This window comes from Myiozetetes cayanensis, unplaced genomic scaffold (assembly GCF_022539395.1).
Source record: "Myiozetetes cayanensis isolate MyiCay16 unplaced genomic scaffold, myiCay2020 scf2-11, whole genome shotgun sequence".
NCBI lineage: Eukaryota > Metazoa > Chordata > Aves > Passeriformes > Tyrannidae > Myiozetetes > Myiozetetes cayanensis.
In genome coordinates, this window is record NW_026087411.1 from 10209627 (window position 1) to 10223369 (window position 13743).

Here is a 13743-nt window from a genome sequence, read left to right on the forward strand (position 1 = left end):
TTTTATTGCATTGTGCAGTGACATAGAAACTCTGAAAAATTGACTGGTTTGACCCAAGGTTGAAATGAGCAGAATGCTGCAGGGTAAATGAGGGGCTCTGGGAAAGATGGCATTTTGTTGGTCCAGTCCATCAGTATGTATCTTTCCGTGGTTAAAGCATGTATTTTAATTTTAACTACTTGCAAGTCTACCCTGTCTCAAAAAAATATAAGACATCATGAAAACCTGTGGTAATAAGTTGAATCCTATGGACTGTCAAGGTTTTTCCTTCTAAAACTCACATGGGCATGCACTGAAAATGGTATTTCTGTAATTACTTTGAGCTGAAAAAGGTAGCCTGGAAAAACTGTGTGGTCACAGGTGACTAATTTCTGTCAGTACATTATTTATGTGTGGGACAGTTTAGCAGGATGGTAGAAGACTCAGGATTTTGGGCTGACTTCACTCACGATTTGTAGATCCTTCTTGTTGCTGCCAGAGAGGCAATGTTTAAAATCACAGTCTTGATTCATTAGTAGGGTATATCAGAACACTGTCCAAGGGTTTATTCTGTGGTTGCCAAATTGAAATACTCAGATCATAATTGAGGAGAAGCAGAGGGTTAAGCAGAGATCGTGAGAAATGGGGGTCTCTCCTCAGGCTGGTGAACCAACCTGGTATTCACCTGCATGTCCATTCACGTGACAAAACAAACAATACCCTTTCCCAAGGTCTGAAACCACCTTGTATCCAAAGAAGTAATGAGATACCCCTCTACATAAGACCAGTAAATGAATGATTAAATACTAGATATGACCACAGGACTCACCTGCCTGTGATTTGAGGTGCTCTGCAGGCAGCTACCTCCCGGTTCCCGGGTGCCCTGTATGCATTTCCATCCTGTATATCCAGAATGACACTCTGGCAGTTAGGAAAGTATTTAGGAATATCTTATCTGGAAAGTCAAACAGGATTTCTCCTCTGACACAGCAGTGTCTCCGGCCTGACCTGGAACCAGTTTTTAAGAGCCTTTCCATAAACTCTGTTTGCTTTTTACTCAGTTCACTCCACTTTTCCAGATACTGCTTCTGGTTTCATCTCCTGAAAAATAGGGTAATTTTCTTTGTATTTTCAGTTAAAAATAGAAAAATAGAGCTAAGTTCTAAAAAAATGCAAGCCTGCAATGAAGGCCCACTCCTTTTGTTCTGTAGAGGAAACTCACACTCTGATTGCAGCCAGAAGCAGAGAGTCCCCTCCAAGATGCTCAGAACCACCCTTAAAGCAAACAAAAAGGAAATACAAAACTACTGCTGTTGCTAGTAATTTAAAAAACCAAAAAATCTCATTTTTAATAGCTATATAGATGAATAGATATGTGTTGGTCTTTTCCACTTGTCTCATCAGTGAGAACTTGCACCAGTGTGAGCTCAAGGAGAACCAACATCCTTTTTACCTCTCGCTCACGGAGAATTTCTCAGCAATTTATGCTGCCATCAGTCCACACCAGACATTTGCTTTCTCCTGGAGATTGAGTTTCAGCCCAGCTCCCATTTGTCTGGAGCACTGGCTATGCAAGCTGCCTTGACACATTAATTTAATTTGTGCTTCTCAATTCATACTCTTTCATTTACGATCAAATATCGGGAAAGGTTACGATTAATCAGAGCGCGGCAACAGAAGCCAGCAAAGCTAATGATGTATTACTGCGTTTGGGTGGCTCTGGAGGGGAATAATTGAGGTCCTTGTGCTACAGAAAACTATTATTAGTAAGTAAAAATTATCAAAGGAAGGTGACCTGCACCCATCTCCCATTTTGCAGTCTGTCTTTCTGTCAGTTTTCTTAAAAATGAAGCATTTTATTAACGCTCCCACCTGTAACCAGTTTTTTTTTTGGCTGTGTGGCTGCTTTGGGGGAAAACTCGCCTTTTCATTGGGTACTGTGGGGTTTGAGCCCAGAACTGCCTCCCACTTTGGGCCTGCACATGATACCCAGTGTGCACGAAGGCAATTTTTAGATGCTAATAGCCCCGCTCCCATCCCCGAGGGAAAAGGGCTCTGCTGCTGCTTGCTCAGCTGAGGAGCCACAGGGAATCCCTGCAGAAAATACAGGCTCAGAGGCCTAATGCAGTGTGTGCTGCCTGATTGAAACTGAACTAATTGCTGGTTGTTTGAAAGCAAACATGTTGCAGGACTGGGGAGGACTGAATGCAGAGCCCCTCCCCAGGGAATATTTACAGCCCGGCGTGGGCTCAAGGAGTGTGTAGGAAACCCTTGCAGGCTTCCCAGGGTGGCTCAGGGTCATGGTGGCTCAGGGGTTAGTGGGACACGGTATCTGGCTGCTGAAATACCATTAAAAAATCATAGGTGTCATGCAGCTGTGGTACACAGTCATTAAAAGGTCCATTTTTAAGTAAAAATACCCATCTCACTTCGTTATTCTAGGTATTAACTTTGCAGGGTTACTGTGTGCGTTTTTGTGCATGACAGAATTTCACAGACCTTTGCTCAGTGTTTTCTGGGGACACCTGGGATGGCAAGGGCTTAGGGGATGAACCTGGGGCTCCATGGTAGTTTTCAATATGACAGTATAGAGTAGGTCTTTCCAACTTTAAAAGAATATCTAATTCTAAGGGAAGAAAAAAGTGGCTCTGACTTTTTCATTGGGAACAGAAAGTCAGAGTTGAGCAGACTTCTTTCTTATTTGGTGGGTTGAGTGGACTGCTCTTACTTGGGATGTGATAAAAGATACAGAACACTATTAACCTTAGGACTGAAGTCATCCTTTTTTTCATTTTATTCCAACTGTCTTGGATTTTACTTGCTGTAAGTGCAGAAATTTATTCTTTGGGGGTAGTAACATATATCTGGACTTTTCAGCTTTTCAGTTCATCAGTCCCTGAGTGTCCCCTCGTCTCAGGTACAGGAGAGGGACAACTCATGGGTTGGGGTTGAGCATTTAAGATTGGACAAACAAAGCAAACCTGTCACCTCTGTGTGAGCTCGGGGAGATGAGCTGGCAAGGTTTTAACTTTTTTGGGGAAAACTATTGCTGGAAATCCTGCCCTGAGCACAGCCCATTGCTCCCCTGGCACCCAAAACGGTACTGCCACCCTGTTGCTCCGGGATAGGGCTGTAGGATACTTCTTGCTGGAAAAACACCTTCATTTGTGCCTGGGAGGCAGCACGGCAGTAGTGCAGTAGCTGGCAGTGGATGTGCTTTGCTGGTCCACGTCACACACCTTGCAGGGGCAGTGTCTCAGCCCCAGGGAGTTTCCTCGCTGTGAGGACCTGATCTGTCGTTGAAGGTCGGGGGTGAAATTTGGACCAGTCTGGGAGTCCGTGGCACTGTGATGCTCAGTGAATTATTTCTGTGCCTCGGAAGGAGTGCACTGCAAAGGAGCCAAGGCTGGCATAGATCTAAGAGGCAGGGTGTGCTGATTAGCATGTAATTCGATTTGTTAGGCACTACAGTAAACAGCATTAAGTGCAAAATGCAATGATTGCTGCTGATAGCACCCTTCCAGCGTTACCTCGGTGCCTGCGGCTGTGGATGGGGGTGTGTCCCGGCTCTCCAGGAGGCACCAGCAGGGCTGGCAGAACTCCTTTCTTGGGCAGAGACAAAGAGGAGGAGTAAGACAAACACTGCAATTATAAAAGGGTTTGGGTGGCTGTATCTACAGAGCACAACTCACACATTTCTCCTGCCCCCATTCCCCACCGGTGCAGCTGGGACCAGCCCTGCTGTGGGTTCCTCAGGAGGAGAGGTGGTGTGATAGTCTGATTTTCCTCACTGGTATTGCGCTTTCGTCCAGTAAATGCCATGTCCATATGTTTTCCATCATGGCTTTGGTAGAGAAAGTCCCTTATCTTTATTCTTGTGCCATGCTTGGACCGTGGGTTGGAGGACCTTGGCGTGGCAGCCTGGAGCTGAACAGACTTATCTCCTGGCTCCCCTGCTTAAGGACAGACTTGCTTCTGGTCTCATGCTGTCACACTCGCTGAACTCTTTGCTGGAACCGAAGGGCTGCCTCCTTCAAACCTCACATTTACAAGCACAAAATTAATGTGCTGCATCATTTCAGAATAAGAGCAAGTGAAGTCTTTGGATGGAAGTGCCCCACTGAAACCATGCAGCGATGAGTCCTGTTTTCTCTTCCCCCTCAAAGCCAGCTCAAGCCCACTGTCATCAGTGGTAGCTGTTTTTAGGACAGGCTCCCCTCGAGTCCCCATGAGGTGTTGAAATCAGCCAGACTATCCCTTGGCAAAGCACGTGCGAGGAAAGGACAGACATCCTGGTTGTGCTCATCCCCACCAGAATAGCAACAAATCACGAGTATGATACCTCTCATTTCCTCTTGTTCCGTGGGGGTGAGCACAGGAGGTGCTGCACAGAGAGGTGGCATTTGTTGAGAGACCTGGCACAATCAGGAGTATGTTGGAAGCTGTCGGGAAGAATTAAATTAAGGGTGAGTGCTCTGGCCTGGGGATGGCACACAGGCAGCTCTGTAGCAGCTCTGTAGAGCTGCCCAAACAACTTCCCTGCGCCCCTAATAAAGGCAGGCAGTGTGCCCCATTGTCTGTGGGATGTTTTCCTAAGTGATCCCATTAGGAAATTAGGGTTTCTTAACAACGGGCAGGTGTCTGAGTGAACTTCAACTTCATACATTCTGTGCTCTTGAGAGAAATGCCGTAATTTCTATGCTATGCACACCATCCAGCATTCTGGAAGGGTCCGTCATTTCTCTTCAAAGCACTTGGGTGCCTCTTGTTCCTGAAAGAGTTTCATAATTCTTGGAAAGCATTTGTTCACTCACCCAGGATGTTTTCTGCTTCCACACCTGATTGAGTAAATGCCCTTTTTTTGTGTATGTCATATCAAAATGACACAAAAATTAATTTTAGCCATAGCAAAAATTGAACATCTCTCCTTTTTTTGAGACCAGGCACATCAGTGGAGACTGACTTGGGACACTTAAAAGCCCAGAGCTAAAAGTTTCACAGACTTGACTGCCCTAAAACCCCCATCCTCAAGACAGCTCAGGAAAAACAAGTAGCATAATTTCCATTCTTTGGGAGAAATCAGAGAGGAAATGAAGTTTCCTTGTGATTGCTGTGTGTGTCACAGTTATTTGGAGGGACTGTGCTAAGGAGAGGTTGGCTTTGCTTTGCAGTGGAAGGGAGAGACCTTGCTGGCTGATGGAGTGAAGCGACAGTGCATTTATTATTGATATCCTTAAGAGCTGGTCGAGGCTCTGCTCCGTTCAGGAGCACCAAGCAGCCATTTGCAGAGCTGTTGTGTGGGCAGGTTGGCCTGTGGGGTCTCCTGCTCTGCTCCTACAGTGATGTGGCTGCTGTTACCCAGGGTTCCTGGTCACCTTTCACAGGCCCAGCCCCACGGGAGGTGTTCTCTGGCCACTGATACCCACAGCGTTGCTGTGTTTGCTCACGTGCCTGAACCCATCCCTGGCTGTCCTGCTGGAGCTTCATGCTCGATTTAAGCTCATCTAAACACGAGCTGCAGTCAAAAGGGTGGGGCAAGTCCCACTACCCAGGCCTCAGACACCATCCCTGGGCAAAAGTGTGGCCTTGGCACCCAGTTTTAGACTAAAATATTGTCCTGAGAAAGTAAAGGTCCCGCTGGGCCAGATTTCACATTTGCAACAGAACTGAAACAGGAGAGAGCCACATGGCAAAGACCAATCTAAAACCGAAAGAGGAGTATCTTGTTGAATGAATCTGCTGATTATTTTTAGAAGCAATATGCACTATGCCAGCTGATGCGCTTTTAGTTACCTGATGTTGTTTGGAGCTCTGGCGGACTTGGAGCATCCAACAGCTGTGTTCGGGTGCCAGCCCAGCAGGAAACCCTGCACGTGCTGGCATTGATCAGGCAAAGAAGTACACATCTAGAGCTGCTGGTTTAAAATGTTACTCTAATAGATTCCAATCTTGTAGATTCCCATCCCAGAGGGTGAATGAAATCAACTCAGTGCCATTGATTTGCAGCCGGCTGTGATTTGTGGAGCCCTGCGGACGAGTGCTGAACATGAGCTGCTACCTGGCTGCTTCTGTTTGAGCCTTGAAAACAGATAATCTTTGAGCAGAGGCCAACCAGGATGGCTTTGGGTTAGGCTGGAAACCTGTCTGTGAGTGTCAGAAGGTGCCCGACATGCACCAATAAGACAAATAAAAAGATTATGATGGTGGAAATGGAAAAAGAGCCAAAGAAAGTATGCACAAGGGAGACAATCACCTGCAAATACACCACAGGGGGGACTTACAAAGCAACCAGCAATCAATTTTCAAATAATGGACCTGATCTTTAAGTAAACTAATAAAAGGAAATGAGGGTGGAATAAATACATGATTTATCATCTCATCTTTGTTTTTTGTTGCATCGGCAACACAACTGCATTTTCTTCTCTGAGCTTCTCCTCTCCACCTCCTGAATCATAAAGTCAGGGCAGCCCCTTTACAGCTGAGCCTCTCCTGTGGCACAGGAGGTTTTATGGAGCTGCCAGCCTCCTTACCCTGCTGCTCTTTCAGACAGATGCTCTCAAGGGCTCAGCAAGCCCTGCTTGAAATGGCCCAGAGAGAAAGGTGGAGGACTGTTCTGAGGCAGCAGGAGGCAGGCAGGGGACTCTGCCTAAACAGGACAGTATTTCACTGAGAAGAGACAGGACCTCTGGCAGTTTCCCTGGGACCAGGACTTTGTCCTTGCCTTACGCAGTAGATTTCTGGAGTCCTTCAGAAAGTCAATTCTGAACTGACTTTAATGTAACCATGAGGCTGCTCCACTTTGTTGTAAGGTGGGACCCACCAACCCCAAGGGTTAATGCAGGTTTTGGGTGTACTGGCTGTTTCCTGTGCCAGTAGAATGAGCAAATACCTTCATCCCTTTCAGTCTGCAGTTCATGCCTCCTTCCACTTTGTCTCTGAAGCTTCTCTTGCCCCAGCTAACCTGTTAGCCTGTGATCCCTGTGTGCCCTGCAGACCCTCCTGCTGCCTTCCCCAGGCTCCTCAGGAGGGGCAAAGCAGACAGGAGGGAGGCAAACCAACCTGCTCCTACCAGGAAATAACAACTAAAAATTGACTAAAACACTTCCTGTAGAGCAAGTGCTGTAACAATGAGCTTCACCAGGCAGCCAGGCCAACCCAGGTCTCTCCAGCGATGCAGAAGCTGGGGAGGTCACACTTCCTCCAAGAGCCTCCAGTTCCTTGCTTGTGCAGCATTGGAGGGACTCCTCTCTCCTCTCCACAGCACTGCATAAAGACCAAAGGAGCTGATCCTTCTTTCTGGATCTTAAAAGAAGCAGGGCCATCGCTGTAGTGAGTCCCACCCAAGTGAGCGTAAATCCAGGTGCTTTGGGCATGTGGCTCTCACAGCAATCATTTCTCCCCTGAAGGAGAGGTCATGTACTGTGATGTTTAGAGTAGCTGACTGATACCTGATACTGTTTTTAAGCAGGACCCTTTCTGAATGCAAGTGAAGTCCCTTGGACCAGGCTGGAGTTAGATCTGAGCTCTCTGTCTGTTTGCATGGCTGAAATGGCACAGCAGTAAATCTGCCTTAGGCTGCTGGTGTGTGAGATCTGTGTCTGACCACAGCAGGGCCAGGCTCTCATCTGGGATGGGTTGTCTGGTGGATAGATTGGAGAGGCAAAGCTGTGTGTGCGTTTGCTCTGTGGTGTGTCAGGGCACAGCTCACCACTTGCACCGAGTGCCATCCTCTGAGCAAAGCCATCCGCTGCTGCTGGCATCGCTCCAGGCTGGGAGCTTCCAGGGGATGCAACTTGCAAAGGAGAGGGAAGCAGAAAGTAGGACCTGGGGCTTTCTTTCCTGGGAATAGAGGCATTTTCTTTTTTTGGAAGGTATTATGAACATTTAGAGGTAAGAGGCTGGGTTTACTTCTTAAAATCTCCCAGGGAGAAGGTGAGATAAGCCCTTCCCTCACTTGGATCTCAATGTGTGCAGTGAAGTTCGTGCAGGTATTTGGCTACTCCCACCTACTAAAATTCCCTAGGAAGTAAGAGAGAATGCCTGTGGGTTGCAACAAAGCATATAAAGATGTGATTTTTATTTTTTTTTTTTTAAATTTTCTTTTCTCTCCTGTTTCCTTATGACTTCTGCAGATTTTTTCACCATGTTCGGGAAAAAGAAGAAAAGACTTGAAATTTCTGGGCCCTCCAACTTCGAGCACCGAGTCCACACTGGCTTTGACCACCGGGAGCAGAAGTTCACGGGACTACCTCAGCAGTGGCACAGCTTGCTGGCGGACACGGCCAACCGGCCGAAGCCTATGGTGGATCCATCATGCATCACTCCCATCCAGCTGGCTCCTATGAAGGTACAGAGTCCCTCTGCAGCTCCTCAGCCTGCCTTTAATTGCTTTGTAACCTTAACGAAGCGATGCCAGTGGTGTGTGTTGGCGTTGCACGGTGGCTGTCCTGGGAGGCAGGCACGGCGGGGGAGCGTGCGAGTGCAAAGCCAAACATTTTACAGTAGAGCTGCAAGGAAAAAAAGAATTTTATATATATATATATATATAAAAATTGTGTGAATGTCCCAGAAGAGTGTGAGTCATGGGTCTGGCAGAGGCCAAGCCTTCACACTCCCAGGCTGCAGAAGAAAAAGCCACAAGTCCCCGTGGAGGCCCCAAAATGCTGCTCCTCTGCAGCGTAAAACTCCTCGATAATTAATTTAAGAACAGCGCTTTAGGCAAAGGCAGTTTGGAGCAAGGGAGAGAGGGAAAAGTACACCAAAGGAAAAAAATTAAATTGCTTGTTCAACCAGGCAGGGAGCTCAGGGAGGGATCTCATTGCCACCTGCTGCTGCCTGGAGGGGGTAACACATGGGGATGGAGCTGAACTCACTAGGTGGTAAAACGAGGGGAAACAGCCCCAGGCTGTGGTTTGGGAGGTTCAGGCTGGACAGCTGGGAAGAAAACTTGTCTTAGAAAGTAGAACAGCACTGGACAGGGAGCCAGTGTGGCTCTGGGATCCCCATCCAGAGGCTCAGGATTCTGGTAGATAAATTTGTCCTGATCTAGTGGTGTTTCTGGGATTGCACATCCTGACAGCCAAGTGAATCCCACCTGTGTTGTGGTGGTAGCCTATACCCTGCCAGCCATGTACATCTACCCCTCATGCAGCTGCAGAATAAATTTAGGATTTCCAAAAGTGTGGATTTTCCTGCAGCAAGGGAAAATCAGATAATCCTGAGAGCGTGGACCCTGTAGCTATGTTTGATAAGTGCTCTTTGCTAAATTTACATTTACTGCCTGCTCCTGAAGGGCACTTGTCACTTACTGATCAGGACTGCTGGGTGGTACTTCAGGACAAGGGGGATAAAACCAAGGCCTTGATATTTTGCTGTGATAAGATATATTGTACTGTATATTAGAGGCCCAGAATAATGAGGAAAAAACCCTTTTCCTGCTAGAGGAGGGGAACAACTTTGTTCTCTGGGTGTTTTGACGTGAATGCATGAAGATGCTTTAAAATGGGGAGGGGGAAAAAAAGTGTTTATTGTCTTGCAGAGCTGCCATCTCTTTCCTGCAGTTCTGGAAACATTAAATCCATAAGCTTAAGAAGTTTTAAAATGTCATAGCTCTCTCAGCACCATACAGTCCATACCACTCTGGCTCTCAGCCTGAAAATGGACTTATGCAGTGCTCCGCAAATGGGTGATTGCCACATTTTGAAGTGGAGAAAACCACTGTATTTCCAAGAAATTTGTCAATTCTTGCTTTTCTGTCAGTGTATCAGGGGTCTGTATATGTGCAAATACCAGGAATGTACTTCTAACCTAAAGGGCTGTTTGGCCAGAAGCCAAAATCCAGTTCCCAATCTGAACTCATTCTCCCAGTGTAGCCCTTGGGCAGTGGTGGTCCTTGCTGCATCCGTGCATCCCACAGCACCTTCCCAGGATGTGTGTCCCAGGGACAGGATTCCTGCAGCCCTGGTACCCATGGCAGCAGAGGCCACGGGGCTGAGCACCAACAAACCCCATCTGCAGGGAGACCCTCAGGAGCGGTTTTCTGTGTAGGTGGAAGATGTGGATTTGGAAGGAGATTACCCAAATTGCAACTGGTTGCGTGACACTGCTCCAAACCTTTAGTTAGATGAGGAAATGGGGTTAAGAATGGAGGATTCAAGAAATGGTGCCTTGACCCTCCAGTTTCTCTCCCTGTCAGAGACTCAATTGCAGCTTATTGAAGTGGGCCTCGATAATACAGAAAACACAGGTTGGTTTTAATTGCAACTAAGAGGCATTGACTGTAATCTGAGAATTTGCTTTTAACCCTGCTGCTAGATACCATGTTACTGTATATTTTTTTAGAATTAACATCCTTATTTTGTTGTAACAGAACTCATGGAGAGAAACTGAGTTGCAGCCACTTTAAAGCAAAGACAATTTAATGTTCCTAAACTAGTTCAGCATAATAATTTAATTTAGATGAATTTTTTTATGTGTGAACATGCACCAGTACCTTTAGTGTTGAAAGGGCACTGAGAATTTCATAACTTCCCTGAGAGCTGAAAATTTAAAATGCACTTGCAGTTCACGGAGATAGGAACCAAATGTTCTGAGATCTCAGTATTGGTTACAACTTTCCCCTTTTCCACCTGGCAGTTCACAGTTCAGTTAATGTACTTGTGAATGCACTGATGTGTAGCAGAAGAAGGATCATAATTGTTCCCTGAGTCACAGTATTAGGTCAGGCTGAGGCATTTGGCCAGAGTTAGGTGGTGCTGAGGTTTCAGGTCATTACAGCAGCTCTGTAACTCTGCTCTTACGTGCTCCTGAATTTATTCCCTGTGTAATTCCTTCAGTATTGACTGTGGAGCGAGGCACAAGTGTGTCCTAATAAGTGCTCCTTCATGACCAAAGAGCAGCACAGATCACAGAGCCAGACTTTGAGATGGCTTAGTTCTGAGGCAGAACTGGTGTTTGCTTGCTTTGGGCTTCACCCAGAGCTGAGGAAGAGGAAGGGAAAGACTTTTTTTTGTTGACTTCTGTAGATTGCACAGCTTTCCCCGTGAGTGGTTACTTGTTCCTCAGCCTGCAGAGCAGAGAGGATCTGATAACGCAGCGCATCCCTTTGGGTAAAGCCAATAAACGGTAAATATTCTCGCTGCTCCATCTTTATTCAAAGGCAGCAGCAGCAATGATGAAGAGGCAGCGCCCTGGGCTCCCAAATATCCGGGGGGATGTTGCTGCCCTGCCTCTGTGTTGGCTGGGATGGAAGGCTCATAAGTGCTTTGGCATGCGGGTGGTGGCGGCTTGTCATGGTAATATCAGCCTTTGAATCCAAACCTGAGCTGACTGTACAGATTCATTCATTTCAAACACGAGGAGAGACAATAATGGGATTCCCCTTCTCAGCGTGGGTGACCCAGATACCAGCAGAGGGTTGTGGATTTCAGGTGCCACCACAAGTCAGTAAAATGCAGCAGAAATTTCATGAAAAATAGAAAGCAGCGGTGATCTTGATAGGTTTGTGGTGTGGAGACAGAGGGGGTGAAAAAAGGCTGATTTTTCACTGAAAACGTCTCTGCATGAAAAATGTGAACTACCTGTGTCTGCCTCCACTTAAAATAGGCTTCATGAAGTCTGGGATCCTGATGCCAGGCCTCTCAATCCTCTTCCTTCAACACTGTAGTATTTCTGTGCGTACCTGGAGCTCGGGGTTTGCATGTTTGTTCTTAGCACTCAGCGTGCTTGGCTTGTTGTCACTCTTATGCCTCACAGGAGCTTCAGTTTGTTACCACCCTTTGATTTTTGGAAAGCTTCAGAGTCAATAACTAAGCAAATGCATCTCCACTCCACTCAAAATATTAGGAAAACAAACACCAGAACCCTTGTTTTGGGGATTTTTGCCAGAAGAGCTTATCATTGCCTTTGTAAAGCCGCTCTGTTAAGATCCTTGTGTGCCTGCTGCTGTCAGTGGGAGCAGGATGGCACTGAAGACTTGTTAAAATCCCTTCTCATGTTTCCCAGCGCAGGGAGCAGCTGAGCGTCCTCGCTTCTGTCAAGTTACTGAAGGGGAAAAAAGCCATTTGTTCATGAAAAAAATACCCTGCTGGGGTTACTCTTTAGTTGTCTGTGCTGGTACGTGTGTGAAGCCTCCACCCCTTTGCTTTTGTTGATGCTTTGGGTAGTTTCAACCATCCACACACTCAGCAAGATCAGATGAGAGTCCCCAGCTTGATGGTGACACAGTGATCGGTTCGTCCTTGAGGAAGCAGGGAGGTAGCTGTGAGTGTTTGGGTGGCCAAATACAGACAGGCATCAAAAAAACTGAATCCTTCCTGCTGGGACCTCTGTGTGTCCTTCTCCCCTGAGCACGTTGCAACAAATCCAGCCGTGCTCATGTGGTGGAATTTTCCTTTTCCTGGATTTTCTTCCCTCAGTGTGACATCGATGCTATATTGTCAGGAAAGCAGCAGAAGCCTCTTCTGTGCCATGTGGGTCGAGCTGCCTTAAAAGTAGAGGAAACGTCATCCTTTCCGTCACTTCACCCACACACCTTTGATTGCCCCAGGTCTGAGCTGAGATGCACATTAATTTCAGACACACATCGACTGTGCCATTAACCCGTGGCAGTTCATTTACCTGGTATCCTGAGCAGAGAATTTCTGTAGGGGAAAGACCACAGGGTTGCCAGATTTTCTCCCAGTCTTTCATCCTCATGTTCCAGTGGTCTAATCTATATGTTTTGTCCTACTAGTTTTAGCTTTTCTCTCTTCTGCCTCTCAAACCGTGACCCTGATCATGGTGAGTCAGCTGTAATTTTTAAAACTTTTCTAAGCTTCTACTGATGCATTTCAGCCTCTTTGCTGCAAAGGGGAAAAAACAATCAGAAAATGAGTTACTGGTTGTGGCCCTTTCAATAGCTGTGGCATGAAAATCAAAGTTTCTCTTTACTGTACATGATGACAGGTGAAAAGGAAGGTATTTCTCTTCGCCATCCTATTTGACCTCTTAAAATATTTCCAACAGTGACATTCAAGTCTCATTTCAGTTGTCATTTTTTTCCTGCATTTACATGCTTTCCTTGCTTAGATGGGGGACACTGTGCACAGTGATGCTGACTGGTCAAAGACCTCAAAGAGGGGATAAGCCAGGGTCCTTGTCTGAGCTTAAGCAGTCAGAAATATCCAAATTTCATGAGGTAACGCCTCCAGCCCTCTCCTCCCATGTGGAATTGCACAGGGGAAATGCCTGACTGGGAAATGAGGGGTTTAGAAATAAGGAACCATTCAAAGGTTTTGCCGGTTCTTCCTGAGCAGATGGACAAATCAGTGAATGTCCTGACCTCTCTTCCTCGTCCACCCAGATGTCTACTTCTCCTTCCTGGTAATTCCTTCCTTTTAGTTATTCCTGCCATTCCTGCCTCTGGAGATGGGACAGTCTGAAGGGCTTGCTTGAGGAAGGTTGACTCCCACCCCACCAAATGCTGTGGACTTACAACACCGCTTGACAGGGCAGGACTGGAAGGCTGCTGACATCTCGTGGGCCTTCCTTGTAACCACACCGTGAAGAGTCGTGCTCGTTGACTCTCATTTCCTAATTACACATCTGTGCAACTCCGTGTTGTGCCTGGTGCGTGTCCAGCTGGGAGAAGGTGGAGGGGGTGTCTCCAAAAAGGGACAACACCTTGCAGCGTGGGACATTCCAGGTGGAAGGAAAATGTTTTACTACCAAGTGTGGTGGAGCAGCAGGACAGCGGCCTGGAGGGACTGTGGGATCTCAGCCTTT

The 13743-nt window shown here is 46.8% G+C and overlaps 1 protein-coding gene across 4 annotated transcripts in view; it reads left to right on the plus strand.

Annotated features, from left to right (window-relative positions):
* Positions 1-13743, plus strand: part of PAK5 (p21 (RAC1) activated kinase 5) — a 154337-nt gene that overhangs the window by 108400 nt on the left and 32194 nt on the right. For 2 of the 4 annotated variants that reach the window (XM_050315006.1, XM_050315007.1), the window contains exon 2: positions 8112-8326. In XM_050315006.1, the coding sequence (XP_050170963.1) occupies positions 8112-8326 (215 nt within the window). Of the gene's footprint in view, positions 1-7722; positions 7968-8111; positions 8327-13743 lie in introns of those variants that run through there. The other 2 variants (XM_050315008.1, XM_050315009.1) reach the window with 2 other exon arrangements.